This window comes from Protopterus annectens, chromosome 1.part1, assembly GCF_019279795.1.
Source record: "Protopterus annectens isolate FY-2018-M chromosome 1.part1, PAN1.0, whole genome shotgun sequence".
NCBI lineage: Eukaryota > Metazoa > Chordata > Ceratodontiformes > Protopteridae > Protopterus > Protopterus annectens.
Window position 1 is genome coordinate 351,033,358 of NC_056726.1, and position 25,458 is coordinate 351,058,815.

General features: G+C 40.9%; 1 protein-coding gene across 1 annotated transcript in view; it reads left to right on the plus strand.

Moving 5' to 3' along the window:
* EMC1 (ER membrane protein complex subunit 1) overlaps positions 1 to 25,458 on the plus strand; it is a 1,424,536-nt gene that overhangs the window by 960,430 nt on the left and 438,648 nt on the right. The window contains exon 20 of the mRNA XM_044087063.1: positions 25,005 to 25,142. Within this exon, the coding sequence (XP_043942998.1) occupies positions 25,005 to 25,142 (138 nt within the window). The remainder of the gene's footprint in view (positions 1 to 25,004; positions 25,143 to 25,458) is intronic.

A 25,458-nucleotide genomic window follows, 5' to 3' on the forward strand; every position in this document is an offset into this window, starting at 1 on the left:
TCTGAACTTTCTGGCACATTTTACGAGGCTCCAGAACCCTTGCGGGTCAGGTATCGGATGGAGCACGAGTAAAGTTGCTTCCCAACTTGCCACCCTAGAATCTATATCCAATTCATCCGTGAGGTTGCTGTCACACGCAACTGAAGGAGCAACTAGAGCTGCAGGTGCAGGCATAGTCATGAGATGTCACACCTGGATGCACATCTGTGACCTTATGGACTCCTTCAAGTCTTCCTTTCTAAATGCCCCATATCGAGCCATCTGCTCTGTTCAGTGCTAAGGTCAAGGATACATTAGCCAGGTGCGAGCAAGACGAGAAGACCTTGTATGCCATTGGCCTACGCTTTTCCAAACCTCAGCATTCCTTCTCCAGGAATCCGAGGAGAGGAAAGATGTGGCACAAGAAGTCTCAATGTGCTTTCCGAGACGCACGTAGTGAGGATTCCTCCAGAGGCAGAGGGGGTTCCATTAATGGAAAACGTCCCTTTCAGGGCAGAGGGGGTCCTCGGAACCAGGGCTCCAGAGATTCCTTCTCAAGTAGACCATATCAGATGTTCATGGTGCATACAGCTGCAGTCATAACAGATGGGTTCTCCTGCCGTCAGGCGGGTCCTCTCGTCGGCCCGTGCCAAAGTCTAGCCTGTTTGTCGGTTTGTCCTTCCGCCTCCCACAATCAGTGCGGGGTATAAAAAAAAAAGAAAGGCGTCATTTTTCGCCATTTTTTCTTTCTTTTGCGTGTCCGGCAAGCAGTTCGCCTGCCGGGTGCACAGTGCTCTGGGATTACAAAAATTGGAAAATTAAGAAACTTTTAAAAAGTAAACCCCCGAAACTTTTCTTGCCTCAGACCGATGTCAGACAAAGTTAATAATTTTCTTGTGTGAGATAAAATACCGCATAATAATTTCCATTCCTCATTCCTCCTTGCCATTGTGCCCCTTCTGCGACCACTTCTGTCACATCCTACTTTAACGCACATGTAAACAAGCGCTACAAAGCATGGGTAAAGGTTAAGCCAGCATTTTTGGGAAAGCATTTAACTTTCTCCTTTTGTCGGATGATTTGACTATGGTTTTTAATCACAAAAAACCGCCAAAAGGACAGGACCCAACACCTCTAGGTCTATGGCCCTCTCCGACACCACGCCAATTCCGACTTCCGTAAAGCCCGCCTCAGCGCTTCACGCAGGCCCTGATTTCATCGGCCACATCTTTGGCGGTGTCTCACCGGCCGCTACTTGTCCTCTCATTACAGTACCCCGGTCCCACTCTCCACTCTCCAACAAGAAACACAGAACACCGACCGCATCCTGCACTCAAGAACTCCACTAGACTCTCCCTCTCTTTTCTCATCAAGGCAAAACAGACATTCAATCTAATCTCCATGCACTCCTAAGACTGGCTACACACCCATGCCTCTCTAAAGGATGCCCCATGCCTAAGAAACAGATGCTTAAATGGCTGAGGATTTAACAATCAGGACAAGAGGGCCACCTTGGATAAAAGGCCCTCCTCCAGGAGGGCTCCATTATTTCTTAGAACTGATCCATATGAACAGGCTCCCTTGATCAGGAACACATCAGAACTCCCTTACTCCCTGAATTCCAGAGAGGAGTTACAAGACTGTGTATCTCCCCCTGGGAAGGGAAACTTGCTATCCTGGGGGACTGCATATTCAGGATCCACTCATCCCTTGAAACTCCATATCTCAAGGCTCAGGAAAAAGCTCAGGGAATTTCTTTTTGTCCTCCCAGCGGGCCTCCCTGTGCTTTACCTAGTGTTTTGGACACATATCCCTTCTTCTTACTACGGTAGGCTTAGTACATGACGTTTCACCCTTTCAGTTCTTCATCCTCCTGTATATACCAAGATTCCTGACTCAAACACCCCGGGTTAACAAAAGCTTGGCTGCTGACCTAGAAACCATTCTTCCAGATAAACCCTGATTTAAGGCCCATATTGCCACAAAAAGCCATTGCTCAGAGACTCCCCAAACCAGACAGTTTAAAGTACTAGGATTTTAGACACACCTCAAGCACAATTGGGGTGTAAAATGTCAAAGAAGTGCCAGGTTGATGCAGCTCAGTTGTGTTCACAATTGTAAACTTAAATAATGGGTAAACAAAAGTGGAAATTGCTCAAGAAGAAGGCTGTTATTCCTGCGGGCATCGTGCAGAAGTAGTGGCAGAGGGCGGAGCAACAATGGATCAGAGTAAAGCTAAGCCTGATGCTGTTACAGCAAGTATCATACATAGGCATGCTCAAGTGTGAACTATTACGCCTTGCCAGATCAAGTGTCAATAAAAATCTGATAATTTTCTCAAAGAATTGAACTTAAAAGCTCAAATTTAGTAAGTATTATTCAAAATGGAGGTTCAGCTGCGACGGAAAAACTGGATGGCAAGGACAAATGACAGACCTCAAATCAGATTTAGTAAAGAAGGCAGATACCAAAAGCCTTCCCGAGGGATGCGTTCACAACAAAGACATCTTTCAGAAAGCCAGAAAAGCTGCACGAGGTAGAGTATAAGAGGACAAAATGGGAGGTAGATACAGACAAAGGCAATGAGTGTTCCAACAACAAACAAATGGATCCTCCCAATGACTTGCCCTGTACACTACAATTTTATACCTTCAGCCCCAGGAGGAGAACCACTGGCACAAACAAAAGCAAAAAGTACATTATTTTGTTCCCTTCGTAGGAAGCTATTGAGCATAAATGGCGGCTGCACAGCGGCAGTTTATAAACAAAAGCTACTGGTGCAAAATAAACAAGGTCAAAGAAAATTGAGGGGCATTCCAACAAAGGCACATTTCCCAAGTACCTCAGGCACAAAGGCTGCCATGCAGCTCACTAAACGAAAAGAAGGAGGTCATGGTACACCTAAGGGCTATTTCTGGTTTACCATAAGGGCATTTCACCAATTGCCATCCATTGCACTTGATCCCTCACACATCTGGAGGTTAATTTCCATTCCTTGATCTCACTCTACACCCAAAAAGCATCATAGAATGACTAAAATTGAGGAAGCACCATCATCGTTTTACTTTCTTGCTTCAAGGGATACGATATACGCATATTTTCCCCTGCAGTCCCTCCCAGATGGCTTGCTATCTACTGCAAATCCATGGGGGTAGTAATTTTACATTCAACTCTCTATTTACACAAAAGAATTTATCTACATACCCATGGTTTCAACCTTTCACTGGGTGTATCTTTGGACAATTACTGGGAAACTTTAAGGGATCAGCCAGAAGCAGAATTACATTGAAAACTTATCAACACTTCTCCTGGCAAGCTGGAAACATATCCAGCTGCAGGCTCATAAAACACATAGAGAGATCTAACCACATTATGTAAAATTCCACTGTGCCCTTTTGGACCTCAGTACCCTAATGGGCTATACGGTCTTCTTGGGTAGAGAAATACCTGCACAAAAATCAATCAATTCATGTCTGCAAAAGAAACACCTTGGTGACTCAAAGCACGACAAAATTCTGGATGGTGACTGGAAGCAAAAAACTCAAAACCAAAACACCTCATCAAATCAAAATCCTCAAATTACACAAAAGGGGAAGCATGACACAGGAATTACAATCAAAGCAAGCAGTCCAAAATCTGCAATGGTACATAAAGTAAAAATAAATATGTCTTATTCCATGTACTGCCTAGCTTTCCAGGCCCTGGGCAAATGCAGTCAAAACAAACAGACTGGACAACAATACAAATATAAAGACAAAACAAATCATCAGAACATGCTCCTCAAACAAAGTACACAGGTGGCCATGTCACTTTTTCAAATGCAAGCAGTAATAAAAAAAGCAGATCAGTCTCAAGGACCTAGCTACACTGGCATCCTGCCTAAGCAACGACTGACAGATCCCACAACAGAATGAAGTATTATCAAAGCAAATTGCACCACACTCCAAGAATAGGGAAATCATGTACATTTCTACAGTTCTATGGAAAATCAGCAAAGACTAAAAGACTGTAATCACATTCCATCAACAAAACAACATTGCAGAAGTTCTCAGCAGGATGGACACAGAAACAATAATAGACCTAAGCTGTCTTCCCATCTCTCCCAAAAGAAATGTGAAGACAATCCAAGCAGTTTTAAAGCTGATCCCTCATTGCTCCAGAAAATCCATAATTGACTCTGCGAAACTCAAAGATCTTCAATTTATGCACCTCTGCCCCAAGTCCTGTGCCCCCCAAGGATCATGGAGACCAGAAAACTCTCAACAGTCAGACATCCTTGGGCAAATCTGGCTGCCCGGAAGGTTCCTTAGCATCACAGCAGCCCATGACTCCCCCGAGGTGCAGGAAGTCAGGCAACAGCACATTGCTACCTTTAAAACCTTACTCCACTCCTCTTTCTGGACTCCTAATGGAAGAACCTCAGACAGGATGGAGACTGCCTTTTACTTCTTCACTTCACACTAAAAACAGGAACTGCTAAGCGCACTCTGAGCAAAAAGCCATCACAAAAATCCCTATGGAAAAGCCTTCTGCAGAATGCAACGCACTGATCCAAGGAGCTGCAGCCTAGAAACTACAAGAAGTCAGCTCCTCATCAATTTAAAAGCCTGGAAATCCAATGGAAGTGCAAGTCATCAATGGGAAAGCTTACTCATTTTGGAAAAATGATTTTTGCTGGAACTACTAGCTGTTTCACTCTCTTTTGCAAAACTTCACCTGGAGAATCGCTTTCCTTTCTGGTATCACTTCAGCCATATTCCACCCAGATCTTCAGGCTCTCCAAACTGATTTGCTTTTTATTCTCTTTTTACAAGGAAAGAATTTTCTTCAGACTGGGATATTACTTGGCAGCAAAAACTCTATCCAGTCTAGCAGCAGCTTGTCAAACCAGACATTCCCTCACTTTTGCTTAATCAGTTTCTAGCTCTTTTTCTTGGCATTCCTTGGACATCCAGAGACAACTGCGTATCTATCTCTCATGTGGTATCCAGGGCTAGAAAAGCTCCATGGCTACATCAGGCTTATTTTCAACCAACCTCAAAACAGCCTAAGGTGGTTTCCATCCTTGAATGGATAGCACTGCTGCCTTTGGGTAGCTTTAAGAAGCAAAACTGTACATAAAAGCAGAAGTACCCTTGCCACTAGGGCCACAGGGAGGGCCTCACAAACCTTCCTTGAGTACAGACAAACAATATTTTGGGAAGCAGCCACTTGGCCTTCCAAGCATGCCTTGTCAAGCATTTGTGGTTGCCACAGTATATCAAACAGGAAGCCAATTTTGCCACAGACACTGCAAAGGGCATTTTGGCTCCAAAGCACTTTTTGCTGTGCCTACAGCCCTTTCAGAAAAGACCATGCATTATCTGTTATGAACTGCAGTGTATGCACAGAGAACCACAGCCCAAAGTTGAGTACCACCATTTTTGTAGATTTTGCAACCTTCCAGTTCTTCTGTTGGTGCATACCCCCCTCCTGAGCCTCTGGCCCCACTCCACCAGGTGAGCAGCATTTTCTGTTTTTTGATTATATTGTATTGTACACCCTCATCCTTCTTTGATTGCCTAACTTCAATTTCACCTGACATCATTCTACCAAAACTGAAGACTCTGGGCAGTTGTGTTATTACCATGCATGAGTGCGCACTTTTGTCAATACAGCTTGCAGGACAACCAATCTTAGGACCTAGCCCTTGGAAGAGGGCGGGGTTTATTTGTTCCCTTATACTGTTTTCCATCTGGTTGCATTGCATTTAACACACGTTCGACATTGCCATTTATGGTAGTTACAAAACTGTACTTTCTCCTGAGGCGCTGCCTGATTGCTTTCCTCTGGAAGCAGTCTGGGCATGTTTCTCTCTGCACCAAGCTGCCTGTCTCTCCTTTACGAATGATCAGTGGGTGCAGATAATCATTACCAGAGGCTACTGTGTTCCACTAATGTCTTATCCAAGACCTCCGAAATCCCTTCCAGATGTTCCACCCAGTCAAAGGGAGGAGGCAGCTTCCGAAATATGAAAGCTATGTCAAAAACGAGCCATCCAACAGGTCCCTCCAGATCAGTGCGGATCAGGGTTCTAGTCAAGATTCTTTTTGGTGCCAAAAAAAAACAGGGGACTGGAGGCCCATTCTGGATCTCAGCCAACTAATCGGTAGCTCAGACCAAGTTCCACATGGTCACGATTCAGCCCATCCTCCCCTTTCTGCCGGAGGGTGCGTGGATGTGCTCATTAGATCTCGGGGTTGCGTATTGCCGTATCAAGATGGACAAGTGCTCCAGGAGCCTCCTTCACTTCTGGTTGGAAGCCAATCACTACCAATTCAGAGTCCTGCCTTTCGTTCTCTCGACTGCCCCCAGAATGTTCACGAAATGTCTTGCAGTGGTAACAGCTCATCTGAGACTTCAGGGATTCCAGGTGTTTCCATACCTAGACGATTGGCTCTTCTCCGCCCCCACCAATCATGTTCTGGTCAGGGCCCTCCACTACACACTGACTCTAGCTGAGTCATTAGGCATCACCATACACTGGGAGAAATCAAACCTTAAACCATCACAACAACTGGAATTCATAGTGGCAATATTCAACACCCAGTCAAGCGTAATCTCTTTTCCTCTCCACAGGCTTCAGAGACGAAGTACACAAGTTCAGATGATACTCTGTCAAAGCAAGGTATCTGCGAGGGAAATTCTTCAAGCTTTGGGATTTATGGCTGCAGCCATCCCCATAGTTCCCTTAGCCAGACTACACATGAGCTTACTACAATGGCTCCTTCAGGCCCAGTGGATACCCAACCTTCACCCCTGAGCTCAAAAATTCCCATCACCATTTGCAAACAAGATCTCCTCTAGTGGATGAGTACAGACGAAAATCTTTGGTGTTGTCCCTTTCAGGTTACACAGCCCAGAGCCACGGTGACCACGGATGCTTCCCTGATGGGGTGGGTGGGGGCCTCTTCTAGGGAAAGTCAGTCCAAGGCACGTGGTCTGATGTAGATGTCAATTTGCATATCAATGTCCTGGAGTTAAGAGCGGTGCTGTTGGCATTGCAAGCTTTTCATCCGCTGCTTCCATCTGGAACGATTGCTCTCCAGTCGGACAACATGTCTGTGGTCTGGTACATAAACAGGGAGGGACCAAGTCTTATCCGCTTTGTCGTGAAGCCATGAGAATCTGGCAGTGGGCGATAGCTTCCAACTGCTTTCTGATCACAACGCATATCCCAGGGAGCACCAACGTGATTGAGGACAGACTGAGTATATGCATTTTTCATCCTCATGAGTGGTCTCTCAACCCAAGTGTGGCAGCGGATATTTTTAGCCGTTGGGGCCAGCCATGCTGCAACCTTTTTGCCTCCCCTTCAAACACAAAATGTAGCAGCTACTTTGCCCTCTTTCCCCCTCTCGGGGAGTCACCGAGAGACGCTCTAGTTCACGATTGGCCCATGAGTCTCCGTTATGCTTACCTTCCCATTCCACTGATTCCTCCTGCTCTATGGAGAGCTATGCAGTTGAGAAGCAATGTGATCCTCATCGCTTCATTCTGGCCTCGTCAAGTGTAGTTTCCCTTCCTTCGACCTCATCTGTTAACAACCTCCTTGGACCCTACACATTTGTCAGGACCTAATTTCTCACCCACAAGGGCCGACTCCCCCGCATCTGTCCACCCTCAAGCTGACAGCTTGGTTTCTTTACTTCCGTTAATTGCCAGGCAGGAAACCCTCTCTTCACCCGTCCGGGATATTATCTTGGCTTCTCATAAACCATCCACCAGGAAACTTTACAGGGATAAATGGAAAAGATTTTCTATTTGGTCACATAATCAGAAGCTAGACCTGTTCTCAGCCCCCGTATCCACTATTCTTCATTATTTGACTGAGCTGTTCAACAAAGGGGCCTTGGCTTCTACCATTCGAGTCCATCTAGCAGCTGTTTCCAACTTCCATAATGGGTCTGAAGGAGTACCACGTATCTCCTCTCGCCTTTGCAAGACTTTCCTCAAGGATATTTTTCACAGCAAGCCTCCCATCCGACAGCCGGTGGAGGCATGGAATCTGTCCTGGGTTCTGCAGGGTCTCTCTCTGCCCCATTTGAGCCAGCTGCGACATGTGATCTAAAGTTCTTGTCCTGGAAATCCTTATTCCTGGTGGCTATAACTTCAGCAAGACAAATTTCTGAATTACAAGCATTATGTATCAAGAGCCCTTATCTGATCTTTCATAAGGACAGAGTATCACTTCGTACTAACCCATCCTTTCTCCCCAAAATGGTTTCTGATTTTTCGGTTAACCAGTCCATTGAGCTCTCTTTGTTTTTCACAAATTACTCTAACAAGGGAGAATACTGTCTGCATTCCCTGGATGTTGAAAGACAATTATGCTTCTATCTGGACAGAACTAAATCATTTTGCAAGTCAGACCAGCTTTTCATTTTCTTTGCGGGCCCTAGAATGGGAGGTGCAGTATCAAAAGTTACTTTCTCTAAATGGCTCAGGGATTGCATTGCCTTCACATATTCACTTACAGAGAGATCTAAGCCTGGCCAAATCAAAGCTCACTCATCTAGAGCAATTTCAGCATCTGTTGCCTTCCACTCTAGGGCCTCCATGGATGACATTTGTGCAGCTGTCATTTGGGCTAAGCCTCACACCGTTATCAAGCATTACAAATTGGATCTGATCTCCATGGGAAGAGCAGCCTTTAGTTCAATGGTTCTCAGGAATGTACTTCCATAAGGGCCACCCAGGTTCTCCAAATAGCTGGGGACTTGGTCCCATCAGTGATGAATAGGAAGAAGATTAACAACTTCAGATAAAGAAGTTATGTCTTACCATAACATTCCATCTGAGTTATTGATATTCTTCCAGTCATCATACCTTCCCACCAACCCTCTTCTAAGGTTCCTGGCAGATCTTCTGGGTCTTTGTGGTGTATTAGGGTTTCTGCATAGAGATGGCCTCTGACTTATTCTTTCTCTATATGTTGCATGCAAACTCTATCTGAGGTAACTGAGCAAAGGGAATTGTGGGTAGCAGATTAGCTTGAGAGTTTTTGGTGCACGTAAGCTGGTATAAGGCCGACTCGGTTCTGAGGACTCTGAACCGAACCCATCAGTGATGACTGGAAGAAGATCAACAACTCAGATGGAACGTTATGGTTAAGACATAACTTCTTTTTCTTCTTAGGCCCCCAATTAGGGATCCAACACCCCCTTGGGATCTTACCGTTATGTTACATGGCTTGGTCTCTCCCCTATTTGAGCCAGCAGCCACAGTTGATTTGCAGTTTCTATCCTGGAAGACAGCCTTTTTAGTAGCGATTACTTCAGCCAAGAGAGTTTCTGAAATCTAAGCCTTATCTATCGAACCTTATTTGGTTTTCCACAAGGATAGGGTTTCTCTACAGGCCAGTCCATCCTTTCTACCCAAATTGGCATCTGAGTCCAATATTAGCCAGGTCAGTAATTTACCAGGTTTCTTTCCAAATTTCCAGAATAAAGGAACGTACTAATTGCAGTTGCTTGATGTTCACAGGCAACTGCACTTTTATTTACTAGAACAAAATACTTTTGTAAGTCGGACCAACTTTTTGAGTAATTTTCAGAACCTTTCTTGGGTAAGCCTGTTTCTAAAGTCACTATTGCTCGATGGATTTCTGAGTGCATTTCCTTGACCTATCGAGCCACAGGGTTATCCTCACCAGGACATGTCCGGGTGCATTCTACCAGATTGTTTACTATGTCTGCAGCCTGTTGGTCTAGAATTTCATTAGATGATATTTGCTTTGTGGCTACCTGGGCTTCATCTCACACATTTATCTCCTATTATAAACTAGATCTCCTTTCCAGGGGCAGGGCATCCTTTGGCTCAGCCATGATGCGGAATATCCTTCCATGAGAACCGCCCAGGGTTGCTTGGTAGCTGGGGGCTCTCTCCCTCAGGTTGAAGAGCAAATGAAAACAACAACTTCAGATAAATAAGTTACGTAATTACCATAACGTTCCATCTGAGTTGTTGCTTTTCATTTGTCTTCAACCATCCCTCCCTTCTTCCCCCTGTCTTGTGTGGGCTGTGCAGTGGATCAGATGGAAAAGTCACAGCCCTCTTTCCTTGCAAAACGTTTTCCCTTTATAAGTCCTTTATTGGTAGTGTGATTTTGTTATAAGCATGTTGTGTAATTGGGGATGCTGCTGTTTTTCTCTACAACAAACTCGGTCTGAGGGGAGGAGGGAGACGGGCATTATGGGTAGGGGATGAGCTTGGACTTTGGATTTGATGCTTTAGTATGCGGCTGAGTCGGATCCATCCCGGGTCAGAGTCCCTCAGGTTGAAGACAAATGAAAATCAACAACTCAGATGGAACGTTATGGTAAATGCATAACTTATTTTTTTCTGGCAAATCACTGGCAGATCATTAAGATTTGAAGTTGGAAAATAATGACAGACAGTTGAGTTTTATACTTCATACCCTTCAGAAAATTCATGGTAATGCAAAACCTGTATATCTATCTACTTTCTATGTTTGTAAGAGCAGTACTTAAGTGTTCCTATTTTTGGGTCTTTGTTACTCCATTGGTCGAGAGGTTTGCAAACCTTGTGGCTACTGCTGCCAGATATCACTCTCACTTTTCACTCTCTCTCACTCTCACACTCAAACACATGCACCCACAGTCTCTTGTGCTTTCATGCAGACAGAAACACACACACAAACACACACAGTCTCTGTTGCATTCATGTATGCATTCACTCACACATTGCTGTCACTCTCCCGATCTCTCACGCACACAGTCACTTCCTCATTCATTGATGCATTCACTCACACATGGCTGTCACTCTCCTGATCTCTCAGACACAGTCACATGTTCTTCGTGTTTCATTGTTGCAGTCATCACATTTGGGTTATCTGCTTGCAGGTAGCCCTCAGTCGGCCTGATTATCAAAGTCTTGGGTCCTGCGTTGGTTGCTGTCTCATCTTCCATGACGTCAGGTAGTCAGGGGTATAAAGCATGCAGCCGACGCCATTACATCAGTCTTTCTTGCCCTGTGGTGCCCAAAGCAGAAGCAGTTCACAAGTGCCAGTCGGCCGACTCCTGAAATATTTGTTTTCGAGTTTCAGATCCAAAGTCTTCAACTAAGCAAGTACCCCGTTGGGGATCCTTTTTCTTGCTCTAAACTAATATCAGTAAAAGTTAACAATTGTATTTCTTGTGGAAAGCAAATACCTCATAAAGATTTTCATTCGTACTGCATTCCTTGCCTAGGCCCAGACCATGGTGTACCTCGCTGTCGGTTTTGTGCCTTATTCAAACCTCATACTATTCATCGTCTGTTCATTTTTGGATCTAAATATTTTGGTACTCTGTTCAGTTATCCAGAAATGGCTTCGGTAAGCCACCCGACTACCGACATTCCAAAAAACCGCAAAGATAAAGACAGGGACAGACTGCATAGGTCCAGAGCTGCCGCCGACGCTTCTCCAAAGCTAGTTGCCAGTTCACCGGTACTCGGTGAGGCGCTTTTGCAGCCCTTGATACCCGCTACTTCAGATTCACAGGCCTCTACTGAGACCCATTCGGAGTCTAATATGCCACGAGATGTTTCTTCAACTGTGGAACCTGCAGATGTCTCTACCTTGGATGGGTTTGGAGCCGCTGTGCAGGCACCGGCTTTTGAGGGTGTATTCAGGCCTACTGACTTGCATATTAAACCGACGCCATCTTCTTCTTCAAGGCCTAAAACTCGATCCATGCCTGGAAAACTAAAGCCCTGACTGCATGGTCAGGCCCCTATGCCTTAAAAAAACAAATAAGAATGGCTGCAGACCTTATTACTCTAAACTGGGGAAGCCACCCTTCTCCCTCTAAGAGACCTAGGACTGATTTTCCTTCTGATTCTTCTGATCAGGGTTCTGAAATTTCTGTTTTCTCTGATGACCAGGAGTTGCCCTTATCTACCTATGAGAATTCTGATGCAGAGGACTTCATTCCCTCTGCTTCCCCTCCAGAGGATTTCTCTTTTGGTGAAACCGTGCATACTCTTAGGGAGCATTTCCGCTGGGAAAGCCAGGATTACTCTGACTCCAAAAAGAGGCTTAGGGAATTCTTACTCCTACCTCAACACAGGTCTTTAGCCATCCCTCCTGTACTGGGCATTGTAGATGGTGTGTTCTTGGAATCTAGCAAGGCCCCTGACACTTTACCTCCTGCTCCCAGAAAACAGGTATTACAGGGTACCTGTCTCTCTCAAGTTCTTCTTTAAAAATCTTACTGCGGATCCTGAGGTCATTTCAAAGGGGACCCAAGGGCATTAAGGCTACTACTGCCAAAAACCCAACCTCTTCTGATAGAGATTCCAGAGCCCTGGATAGATGGGGTAAGAAGGTATACACTTATGCAACTTTGGCCTTTAGGGCCTTAAACTGCCAGTTCCATATGTTAAAGTGTCAGCAGCATGTTATTGGATTGCTTAAACAGAAAATTATGTTGCTTCCTGACTGTGCTGAAAACAAAGAATTACAGGATTTAATGCATTCTGCTGAACAAGTTGGAAAACATACTTTGCAATGTGGTTTTGATTCATTAGAGGCATCTTGCAGGGCTGCTGTCACTGGGTCTGTACTTAGAAGGCATGCTTGGCTTAAGGAGCAATCTTTGCCAGATCATGTTAAAGCTAAATTACTGGATGCTTCCTCAAACCAAGACCGGCTGTTTGGCAGCAAAGCAGAAGAAGTACTTAAAAAGATGGAGGAAAAAGCTAAATCTATGCAAACTGTTAAATATTTTGCTGCAGGTAGGCATTAGCCTTCTAAGAATTGGTCCTTTCCTGCCTCTTCCAGGCATTCTCAGTCCAAACCCAGAACCAGCAGAACACCCAGGCTCCAGTCCCAAGGTACTCACAGGCCTAAGCAGTGGGGGGCTCCAACTTCCAAATCTGGAAGTAGTAAGACACCCCCCTATGGTAAACTGCCACAATGACTTAATTTTAAACCTTCCAAGTCCTGCTCAACTGACTGTTCCTTTAGGGGGAAAGATCTCTCTGCATGCAAAAAATTGGGAACTCATTACCCAGGACAAATGTGTTTTAAATATAGTTTCCCAAGGATGCAGGTTCCACTTCCACTCATTACCAACCCCAAACGGTTGGCCAGACCTACCCCCAAATCAGTAGGCAGAGGCTCAAAGGCAAGTTCTATCTCTTCTAAGCATCAGGGCTATTCAACCTGTCCCGGAAGAAGAATGGGGGCAAGGTTTCTACTCAAGACTTTTCCTGGTACCCAGAAAAGACAATTCCTGGCGTCCTATTCTGGACCTGTCTATCCTAAACACTTTTTTGGAAATCCCTAAATTCAAATTGCTAACTCTTCATCAGCTGCTTCCTATGCTAGGCAAAAATGCCCATTTGGCAACACTGGATTTAAAGGAAGCCTACCTGCACATCCCTATAAGGGAATCTTGCAGAAGATACATACACTTCAGAGCAGGCTACATGCACTATCAGTTCTCTGCACTGCCCTTTGGCTTATCTACTGCGCCCAGGGTATTCACAAAGTGCCTATCTCCAGTCATTGCATTTTGCAGACAAAGAAGTATTCGGATATATACCCGTACCTGGACGATTGTCTAATTCAGGGAGAAAGCCAGGACATACTATTAAATCCTGTGGCATTTGTAAAGAAATTGCTAACTTCTCTGGGGTACACCATAAAAGAAAATAAATCACATCTAGTACCCTGTTAACAAATTGTATTCCTTGGGAGCAAGCTTGAATACGACTTCCCAGATGGCCTACCTCACGCCAGAGAAACAAGTTCATTTGACAGCCTACTTCAAACTACTGGCCACAAAGACCCAGCTATCTGCAAGGAAAATACTGCAAGCCCTGGGGTTTATGGCCTCTTGTATTCTATTGATTCCATATGCAAGACTGCATATGAAGAAACTACAATGGTATCTAAAAAGCCTATGGTGTCAACATTCTCAGGACCTAGAATCAATGATTCCTATCATACCTTGTCTAAAGATAGAGTTCCTTTGGTGGGCTGAGGCCTGCCACCAAAACAAGGGACTGCCTTTCACTCTACCCCCTGCCACCCAAACCCTAACAACAGACGCATCAGACTATGCATGGGGGCTCACTTGGCAGGGCAGTGCATTCAGGGCAAATGGAACCCAAATCAAATGCAACTGCATATCAATCAAAAAGAAATGTTAGCTCTACAGAATGCTCTGACAGCCTTCAAGGACCACATTCTTACAGGACAATTATTGGTAAAGACGGACAACACCACTGTTATGTGGTACATAAACAAGCAGGGGGGAACCCACTCATACCGTCTCTGCAGACTAGCTCAATTCCTACCAGGAAAACTAAATACACTGGCAGACAACCTAAGCAGAAATCTCATGGACCCACACGAGTGGAAACTGGAACCGAAGATATTCAACATGTTGAGAAACAAATGGGGGAACCCAGAGATAGACCTGTTTGCCTCCCCTCAGAACTACCAATTGGACAAATTCTACACAAGGACTCCTCACAAACAAACTTTGAAAGTGGATGCCCTGTCCTTCACCTGGAAAAACCTATCAGTTTATGCCTTTCCCCCTCTGACTCTCCTCTTCAAAGTGCTACTAAAGATCAAACAGTACAAGCCAAGTGCAATACTGATTGCACCAGACTGGCCTCGCCAACACTGGTACCCCCTCTTGCGGAGTGTGACATTGCCGCAGACCCCTGCCCTGCTGTCCCAGCAGGAGGGCCAGATTCTGCACCCACAGCTTCAAACCCTGAACCTTGCAGCCTGGCTAATTACCTGATCTCTCCGTTACCTCCCTCAGTAAGCAAGTGATGGATGTCATTCTGGTGGCAAGGAGGCCTAGTACTAGAAAATCCTATGCTGAAAAATGGAAAACATTCTGTTCCTGGAGCCAAACTCAGGGGATGGGCACAGGAGTTCCCAATATACCACACATTCTTCAATACTTAACTGAGATGCTTCACAAGGGCCATATTTTTTCTTCCATCAAAATTCATGCCTCGGCCATTTCAGCACATTGCAATACAGAGTCACTTCTCTTCTCTCATCCTCTGCTGAAGCAATTCCTCAGAGGGGCCAAAAACTTAAGACCACCCAGGAGAGCCCCTACTCCAGCCTGGGACCTTAACTTTGCATTGGAAAAGCTCACTTTACCTCCCTTTGAGCCAGCTGCAAATGCAGAGTTGAGATTCCTTTCTTGGAAAACAGCCTTCCTCCTAGCCATTACTTCAGCAAGAAGGGTGTCTGAATTGCAGGCCCTCATGGCAGTGGAGTCTTTCATGCTGACAGGGTGTCCCTCAGGACCGATCCTTCCTTTATGCCCAAGGTGGTATCCAGTGTGGCCCTTAATCAGTCCATTCATTTGCCAACCTTCTTTTCTAATCCACAGAACAAAGGGGAAGGAATACTGCACTCCTTGGACGTGCACAGACAACTTAGATTTTACTTGGACAGGACTAAACCTCTCAGGAAATCTGAACAGCTGCTAGTTGCATTTGCTGCAGGGGCAGAGGGGAAGGCCATTTCAAAGCAAACCATTTCTAAGTGGATAGGCCATTGCATTCATTTCTGCTGTAAGCACCATGGAAAACCTACTCCACAGGGGATAAGACCTCATTCCACCAGGGTTGCATCTATCTTTACAGCCTTTCTAAGAGGTGTCCCTACCAGGAACATCCTGGAAGTTGCTACCTGGAGCTCTGTACATACCTTCACCAAGCATTACCACTTGCCAATTTTTTCTAACTCCAGAGCTGGCTTTGCCACAGGCAGTCTTGCAGGGTGTTATAGATGGTTTTAATGCTCTCTAATTGCCTCCTCCCATCTTTAGCTTTGGGAATCTACCCAAATGTGATGACTGCAACAGTGAAACACGTAGAACATAGTACAGTTGTGTACACTTACCATAAATGTAGAACTTCTAGTGTATTCACTGTTGCAGTCCTGGTTACCCTCCCTCTAGCCCCCTGACTTCTATTGACTATACCTCTATTCTTGTTTACTATACTTAAAGCTTTCTGTTGTATTTGCTTTTTGTTGGAGGTGTAACCTTGTATATAATTGCTTCCCATTATGGAGGCACCTGACATCTGGGGCAAGAAAAACTGATGTAATGGTGTCTGCCGCATGCTTTATACTCCTGACTACCTGACATCATGGAAGATGAGACAGCAACCGACGCAGGACCCAAGACTTTGATAATCAGGCCGACTGAGGGCTACCTGCAAACAGATAACCCAAATGTGATGACTGCAACAGTGAATACACTCAAACATCTACATTTATGGTAAGTGTACACAACTGTATTTTCTTCATTCATGCTTGCATTCACTCACACATCTCTGTCACTCTCTTGATCTCTCACACACACAGTCACTTCCTCATTCATACATGCATTCACTCACATATTGCTGTCACTCTCCCTATCTCACACACACACACACACACACACACACACACACACACACACACACACACACACACACACACACACTCACTTCCTCATTCATACATGCATTCATTCACACATCACTGTCACTCTCCCGATCTCTCTCACACACACAGTGACTTCCTTATTCATACATGTATTCACTCACGTATTGCTGTCACTCTCCTGATCTGTCACACACACAGTCACTTCCTCATTCATACATGCATTCACTCACACATCACTCTCACTCTCCCAATCTCTCTCTTACACAGTCTCTTTTGCTTTCATGCATGCATTCAGTCACATACGCAGACAGATACATAAACAACACTCATACACACATTCACTTTTTGTCTCACTCGGTGCCTGACAACCCAGTACCAAATGATCCACAGCTCAGTACAAGTCCACGGCCCAGTGATTGGGGACCGCTGGTGTAAGATTTGGAATGGAAGTAGTGAAAGTATTTTAGATAAAGTGTATGAAGAGAAAAAAGCCGAGGACCAGGAATGGTATATTAAAAATATTTGACGGTACTGAGGCACACCTGAAAAAGGAGATTACTGCATAAGAAATGCAGGAAGTAATAGAAGGGTGAGAAGATTCAGTACCAGCATTAGACAGACTATGTTACGAGTATCGGAAAGGCTGGCACAGGTTTACTAGCTATGCCCCCTTCTGCCCAAACTATAAGGTAGTTATCACTGCCACCAGAACCCCTTATCAGCTACTTTAAGGTACTTAAAGGGTGTCCAATCTTACTGTGTCATTCTATTATTAATTCATTCACTCCAATGGAAACCAGGAAGTTTGCACTATAATTTCCAATGGGCAGAGCCTAAACCTTTCGACAGAATCAAATTATGTCCTCATATTTCAAACAAATGTTCATATCTCTGAAACCATAGTGATTATAAAAGAAGTGTAAATGTCAAACCTTTCAGCAAAAACTAGTTTTATAATGGTAGTATTCTTTAGGTTCTAGGTCTTAAACTGAATTTTATAAGTCACAGTAAACACAGAAACTATTACTTTTGTAATATTTTGTAAACAACTTATAATATCTCAGCAACCATTCAAGTTACACACATACTGTCAGCAGCATTTTATTCATCTAGCTGAGAGCTTTCATATGAAGCTAAGGAGTTCTGGATGTGTTACTTGGTTGCTGAGATATTTAGAAAAGTATGAAAATTATATCTATATAAAGTAGTAAATTAAAAAACATTAGTATCTCTTCACCTGCACTAGACATAGGTCAAATATTAAGCAGTTGATTTACCATCATGTAAGCTGTAAGATGAAATCTTTTAAAACCTTGTACATAGCATGGTTTGGAATTATTGATGCAAATATGAACACGCAATATTTGACGCCTAGAGGATTTACCTGCAGATGCATCTGGAGACGTCACTCGGATGTAATGAGTTAATCCAAATGGTAGTTTGACCAGGCACTAGGCTATTAGGAATGGCCTGTACAGTATCACCAAATAGATGTGCAAGTACTCTAAGAGATAAAATATCTCTAAAGAGACCAGCCACAGTTGAAAGGTTTAATATATTTAGTAATAAATAATAAAAGAACAAGAAAAAGGTTTAAATATATTTCATAATAAATAATAAAAGAACAAGAAAATATGCAGTAATCAGTTACATCAGAGTTCAAAATTACAGGAAGTATTTAAAACAACATCGCAGGACAGTCTCCGATAAAGAAAGAAAACATCTAAGCTATACTTTATAGTCCTAATAAAAGGTGAATGGATGGTGCAAAAATGAACTGATAAACAAAGTACAAGCACCAAATTCCCAGCGCACAGTACCTCAATTAGGGCTGCAAGATGTATATATAATTGTAGTCAGACACAAAGAATATTCCAAATAGCAGCAACTTTAATCCAACACAGCAGCAACAGTACGTAGGAACAAATGCACCACATGTTTCGTCCACAACTTCTTCAGAATGACTACACAGCCTAGGAATAACATTTAAATACACTAATTAAATTCAAACTGACCTATGAGAACCATTTACTTTGAATAAATTAATTAATTACAAAGTGTATATATTAAAAACCAAAGTCATTTTAAAAATATTAAAAACTTTAGAAACATTGTTACTTTGTTTATACAATACAGAATAAACTCATAAATACATAAAAAATTATTTGATTGTGTTAATGAAAATTTATGTACATAATAGTGAATTTTTCTGATGTTAACAAGTCATATAATGCCCTCTAGTGGTTGATGTATGTAAATAAATGATGGACTACTACAAATTAATGACTTTTATAAAAAGACAAAGACCAAATGGACCCTCCCCTTAGACTTATTGTCGCTGCAAATGGATCAGTTACAGCCCCTCTTGCCAAGTATATAGATCTTAAAATTAAGCATATAATTGATGAGAATGAAAACATCTTAAAGGATTCTTGGCATTTTCTTAGTAAAATAAAACCCCATTTGTATGATGAGACCACTGGCTTTGGTACATTAGATGTTGTAGACTTATTCACCAATATACCTCATGATACGGGTTTAGCCTGGTTTGAAGAAATGTTATTACCCCTCAAAAGAATCTCCCAAAATGAATTTAGAACTATTTTAATCTTAATGGAAATAGTATTGAAAAACAATTTTTTATTTTTTGAAGGAGAATATTACAGGCAAACCAAGGGGTGATGGGGCACATTATGCACCAACTTATGCCAACATTATTATGGCTTACTGGGAGAATAAATACATTTTGATACCAAGGTTTGAAAACAAGTGGACACTATATGTTAGGTTCCTTGATGATTTATGCTTTTTGTGGAAGGGCACTTCTGATGAGTTTGAACTTTTGTAAATTATGTAAATAGTACCACAAACTTTCTAAAATTCACTAGTTATTTTTCCAATACTAATGTGAATTATTTAGATGTATTTTGGAGAAAAATGGTCAGTGTTTTGTATCAAGTGTGTATAGGAAGAAAACTTTTCCAATACCTACTTACATTTCTCAAGTTCTCACCCATTTTTCAGAAAAGAAGTGTTTTAAAAGGACAAGTAGTGAGAATATGTAGAATGACTTCTGATGATCTTCTGTTTTCAAAAGAATGTGAAAATCTGAAGTCTATGTTTTGGATAGGGCTTATCCTATAGAATTGATTGATCAAACACTGCATGAGGTACTAGAAGGAAGAGAGGGAGATTTGCACCTATATTAGGTAGAGTTTTAAGTGAAACAAATGGTAAGAACAATAAAAATAACATCCCTAGGGATGGATATGCCTCGGCCTTATTCTAACCTATGACGGACAGACTAAAAGGTTAGAAAAATTGTAGATAGTGAATGGAACAATTTCAAAAGTATCTGATTTAGGTTATATTTTGACAATGAAATCAAGTACACTTACAAAAGAGGTTGCAATATAAAGGAATCCTTGAAAAGGCTAGTTATGCAAAGGGATGTGATGAAAATAAAAAGAAAAACATGGTGTTTTTAAGTGTGGCTTGTGGATACTGTAAGAATTTGAAGACTGGTAACACACATTTTTAGTAGCCATAAAAGACACTCACTCTACACTCCTTTGCAAATTGTAACACAAAAGGTATTATATATATTGCATTATGTGGAAAATCGAAGCATTTATGTTGGCAAAAGTGAAAGAAAAATGAAACAGAGAATCTATGAGCACCTGTATGATATCAGGACCAAGCGGGACACAAATTCTTTATTTAAGCATACCTTGGTCTGTGATGGGGCTTATTTTAATTTCTTTGTTTTAGAAGTTGTACCATTAGATCCTAGGGGAGGTTGTTGGGAGACCTTGGTTGCATACAGGGAATTATATTGGCAAATTGTTTTAGAGTCAAATAAATTCCCAGGTATAAATGATATGATCACTTTGGCACCTGTGTTGAAAATGAGATCGGCAAAACTTTAATTTTAATTTTAAATGTACATTCAGTAGCAAAATTGTTTTAAAATATGTATAATAAGTGGTTTTAAAACTTTTTATAAAAGTCATTAATTTGTAGTAGTCCATCATTTATTTACATACATCAACCACTAGAGGGCATTATATGACTTGTTAACATCAGAAAAATTCACTATTATGTACATAAATTTTCATTAACACAATCAAATAATTTTTTATGTATTTATGAGTTTATTCTGTATTGTATAAACAAAGTAACAATGTTTCTAAAGTTTTTAATATTTTTAAAATGACTTTGGTTTTTAATATATACACTTTGTAATTAATTAATTTATTCAAAGTAAATGGTTCTCATAGGTCAGTTTGAATTTAATTAGTGTATTTAAATGTTATTCCTAGGCTGTGTAGTCATTCTGAAGAAGTTGTGGACGAAACGTGTGGTGTATTTGTTCCTACGTACTGTTGCTGCTGTGTTGGATTAAAGTTGCTGCTATTTGGAATATTCTTTGTGTCTGACTACAATTATATATACATCTTGCAGCCCTAATTGAGGTACTGTGCGCTGGGAATTTGGTGCTTGTACTTTGTTTATACTTTATAGTCCTCTCTGAATTTATAAGAGTTACTATGCCCTAAAAACTTGCTTACAGAACAACAAGCAGGTAGAAGTGGTGAGTGGACGTTTTTGTTAGGTCAAAGACAAAATACTAAATGCACAGTTTCTCTCAGAGAGTTCTTAAGTTAATATCAAATATTGCTGCTGGGTTAGCTTGGATGACATTACTTTTGTCACCTGTCTTTAGTTCCCAAGCTAAACCGCCTTTGTCAGAAACTACCAACATTTAGCATCTCCCTGTGAAAAGTACATGAAGGTTTTTCCTCAGATGTTTGCAGATGCTGGAAGTAGTAAAACCATAAACCATTTACAGAACACTTAAAATACCGTGCAGAAGGCTCCCTAGTTCTAGACATCCTGTCTTCTTCTTGCATTGAAACTAACTTTTGTAGCATAATCATAAAACGGTTTTTAATTTCAACTAGTTTGTTGAAGTTTTTTAAGTTAACCCTCTATGTCCTTGTTTACACTGTTACGCAGCTACAATAGTGCATAAAATATCTCTTCAACACACGTCTATACAGTATGACATATAATTATTTACAAAATACCAGATAGCTGGGCTGGCAATATTTCCCTTTCTCACACTTGTATATAAGTCATATTAATATTCACAAATGACATATAATTATTTACCAAGTTCCAGATAGCTAGGCTGACAGAGTGACAGAAATAATAAGTATGATTTTGATGGAAAGAAGAAAAATGAGTTAAAATTGGTTAAATGTGATGTGGAGAATACATTTGACAGGATAAATCTTTAGCCAATGTTGGAAATTATGGAAACATATGGAATAAGTAAAAATAGTGGAAGCTACAAAATATTGTTATGATTTTTCATGGATAAAAGTGATGTTAATGGATGAATGGGAAAAGAAATCCAGGCAAGAAGACGAATTGTTAAGCAGAGGTATCCTTTAAATGTGTGTGTTTTTGTTCTAGTAATGAATGCATTTATTTAATCTTTTTTTCAGAAATGGATATAATGTGTTAGAAGATGGAAAAGGAAACTGAGATACCAGTATGTCTGTCTTATGCAGATGATATTGTTATTGTAGCAAAAAAGTTTAATAGAGTCCATGAATTAGTGCTACAAGAATTAAAAATATATTAAAAGGCAGGTTTTAGATTGAAAAAAAAATGAAGAATAAAGGATCTCGTGAAATAAAGATGATGAATGGAATTTATTGTAATAGGAAGGAAATTTGTATGGTAGGGGTTAAGTCTGGGGGGTATGAAAGCGTACTGAATCAGTGGAAAGTGAAACGAAGAAATAAAATACTGGGAAAACCTGTAATTTATCATTTATTAAAAAGATGTACAAGTTAAATACATACATTTTGTATGACATTGCTTATATTGGGAGAGTTTGTATATTTCTAGGAAAAATGGTAAAGGAATTATTATAAGTTTTTCTGTCTTATTTATTTATTTCAGTTTGGTGACCGGGGAGGTCCACTGGGCTCCGGAGCCCATTTTCAGTGGAGGCCCGGGGAGAAAAGAAAGCATTACATTTAATATCAATCAAAAAACAAACAAAAGAAAAAGCAAAATATTAGTACGATTCAGTTCAAGATACAGATACATGTAGAAGAGCAAAGCAGTAAGAATAGTGATAAAGAATTGTGGTAGAGAGAGAATTAGAGGTATAGTATTATATATATATGGCTTATGTATAATTGTTGATTGACATATCATATACAGACATATATATGTCATATAGTCATATATTGGATTTGGTGACTTGGTTAGTTATAAAAATATATGGGGTTTGAGATTGAATCCTATTAAAAGATTGGAGTTAGGTCTGAAAATTTAATTTTTTTATGTTAGTGCACCTGTTTCGGATTATTAATAATGTGAAAAACAGTGAGAATAAAATATTGGGTAAATTGTTATATGAATGCTGCGAAAAGCTGAGCATAATTCAGTTCCCCATCCATGTTTTGACATTAACTGCTTCTTGAACTACATGTTGTACCATATTCTTGCATCTGTAAATGTGTATTTATAGTTGTTTTTGTTATCATATCCTTGTATATGTAAATATGTTTTGTTCATTTCTTATGTGATCTTGTTCACTGAGGCTGTGCCTGCAAATAGTCCCTTGAGGTCAGTGCACTACCCCAGTAAACAAATGTAAATAAATACATGTTAAATAAAGCTATATTGAAACAGATAAACAGGAAAATAATTAATGAAAAAGAGATAAAAAGAAACAAATATGTAAAAGTTATGGAAATTGATGAATTTAGTGAGAAAAGGAACAAGTGGTATGAAAAAATATGTAAGATTTTTTTCATGTATATCCAGGGAGTGATTTATCAGAGGATGATAGAAATTTGGTAAAGCAGGGAATTAAAATGTTTGAAGATTTTTATGAAACTAGGCACTTTTTATGGAGAATGTTGTAAACTACCCATTATGGGAAATACAAAATATAAAGTAAGAGAAGAAAGACTGTAATGACTACAAGATAGAAGAAACTGCAATATATAGATTTTTAGAATGCGAAATTAAGTCTTTTTTGGGAAAAGTGTAAAAATGTATGTAGTTGGCAAGGTTTCAAGGAAACCAGTAAGTAAGTGATATAAAGTAAATATGACAAAGGAATGAAGAAATTGGTAAATGGGATAAAATATTATTTTTTACAATCTGGGTATTGTGGAATAGAAGGTGTGAAGGATTAGGGGAAAGATTTGTTAGCAGAAATAAGAAAATGCCTGTAGGAAATCATTGGGGAGGATAGATGAAAATTAAGGAAACTGGAGTAGGGAAAAAGTACAGTAAAATTGTGTTTTATTACTGCTGAAGAATTTGTAAAAAATTATGTAAATAGAATGGATATGAGATTGCAAAAATATCTAAATCTAAAATTTTGTGTTATACATATATATATATATATATATATATATATATATATATATATATAGAGCGAGAGAGAGGTATTGTATATCTAATAAAACAATATATGTTTATATTAATGAAAGCAACACCTACAAGTTTTTGATACGTACCATAGGATCTTTTACATGTACCTGAACTGTAACCAACTTTAGCACATGGGGCCTTATTTTAACATCTCATCTGAATTACTGTACACTCAGGAGTGCAGCATCCCCATTATGCTGCTCTGCAGTGTCAGTATCAGAAAATTAGTCCTATTACGGGAGGACTTGGACTGGCACAGTGGTGCAGCAGTAGCGTTGTCACCTCACAGCAAGAGGTTCTCAGTTCGATTCTCGGCTGGGGTGCCTTCTGTGTGGAGTCTGCATATCCTCCCTGCAATCATGTGAGTTTCCTGGGTCTATATTATAAGATCGGTTGAAAACATTGAGCACCATATGGTCGACACCATATGGTCTATGTCTTCAAACATCGAACTTATAAAAACAACAAAAAAGTAAAAAGTACCCTAATGGGTTTAAGCAGTGGGACAAGCCCCCCACACCCCCTGCTACTTAAATATACCAACTCCGAGACCGCACTACATTGTAGTAAATGGAAATCTCCCCTTACGGAGATTTCCGTTTACACATTCGATGTTGTGCGCTTTCGCTACTGTCGTGTCGACAATATCAGCTTCGATATTGTCTGCTTTCGAGAATATAATATAGACCAGGTTTTCCTCCCTTGTTACAAAGACATGCATGTGGAGCATTTCTCCCCAGACCTCCACTGAAAATTGGCTTCGTTCCAAGTCGGACTTTCCCAGTTAGTAAATGTTAAAATAAACAAATGTTAAATAAGTTACTTGGTATGGGAATAGAACCAACAGCTTTCTGATCTTCAGCACCACAGGCAATTTTAATACCTGTTAAGCTAGCATGAGTTTCTGTGCATAATACCATTAAATGTGATGGTTACTTATTCCATTACTTACATACAACTTATGAAGTGAAATCACTATTTTTCACTACATAGCTGTAATTGATTATTTTTGTAGAACAGGTGTTCATATCTAATGTACTGTACAGTAAAATAAAGTGAAAATATTATTTTTCTTTCTGTCTCTCTCTGCTAGGATTTAACTACAGAAGAAATTTGGCAAGTAGTAATTCCGCCAGAGCTGCAACGAATAGTAAGTGTGAAAGGGAAGAGGTCAAATGAACACGTTCACTCTCAGGGACGTGTGATGGGAGATCGCAGTGTGTTGTACAAGGTAAGAAAACCCTCATGTACAGTGGTATGTAGTTTCTTTGCTAATTCCTATCCCATACCATGTATCCTCAGAACAAGGGTGAGAGCTGTCAAGAGGTGTCATCATTCAGATTCCACAGAAGCATTAAGTACGTTAATTCGTACAAGGGAAGGTGGGGTTAGTTTAAATGTAGTAATCTGTCTTCAAGACATGTAAATGAAACTTGGCAAAGAGCAGATGACAAAAATAGATCCTCATTCTTTTATTTACATTATCCTGTACTAATTGTTAGTAGGACAAACATGTATTCTGTGCAATGTTTATTTGCTGCTCGTGG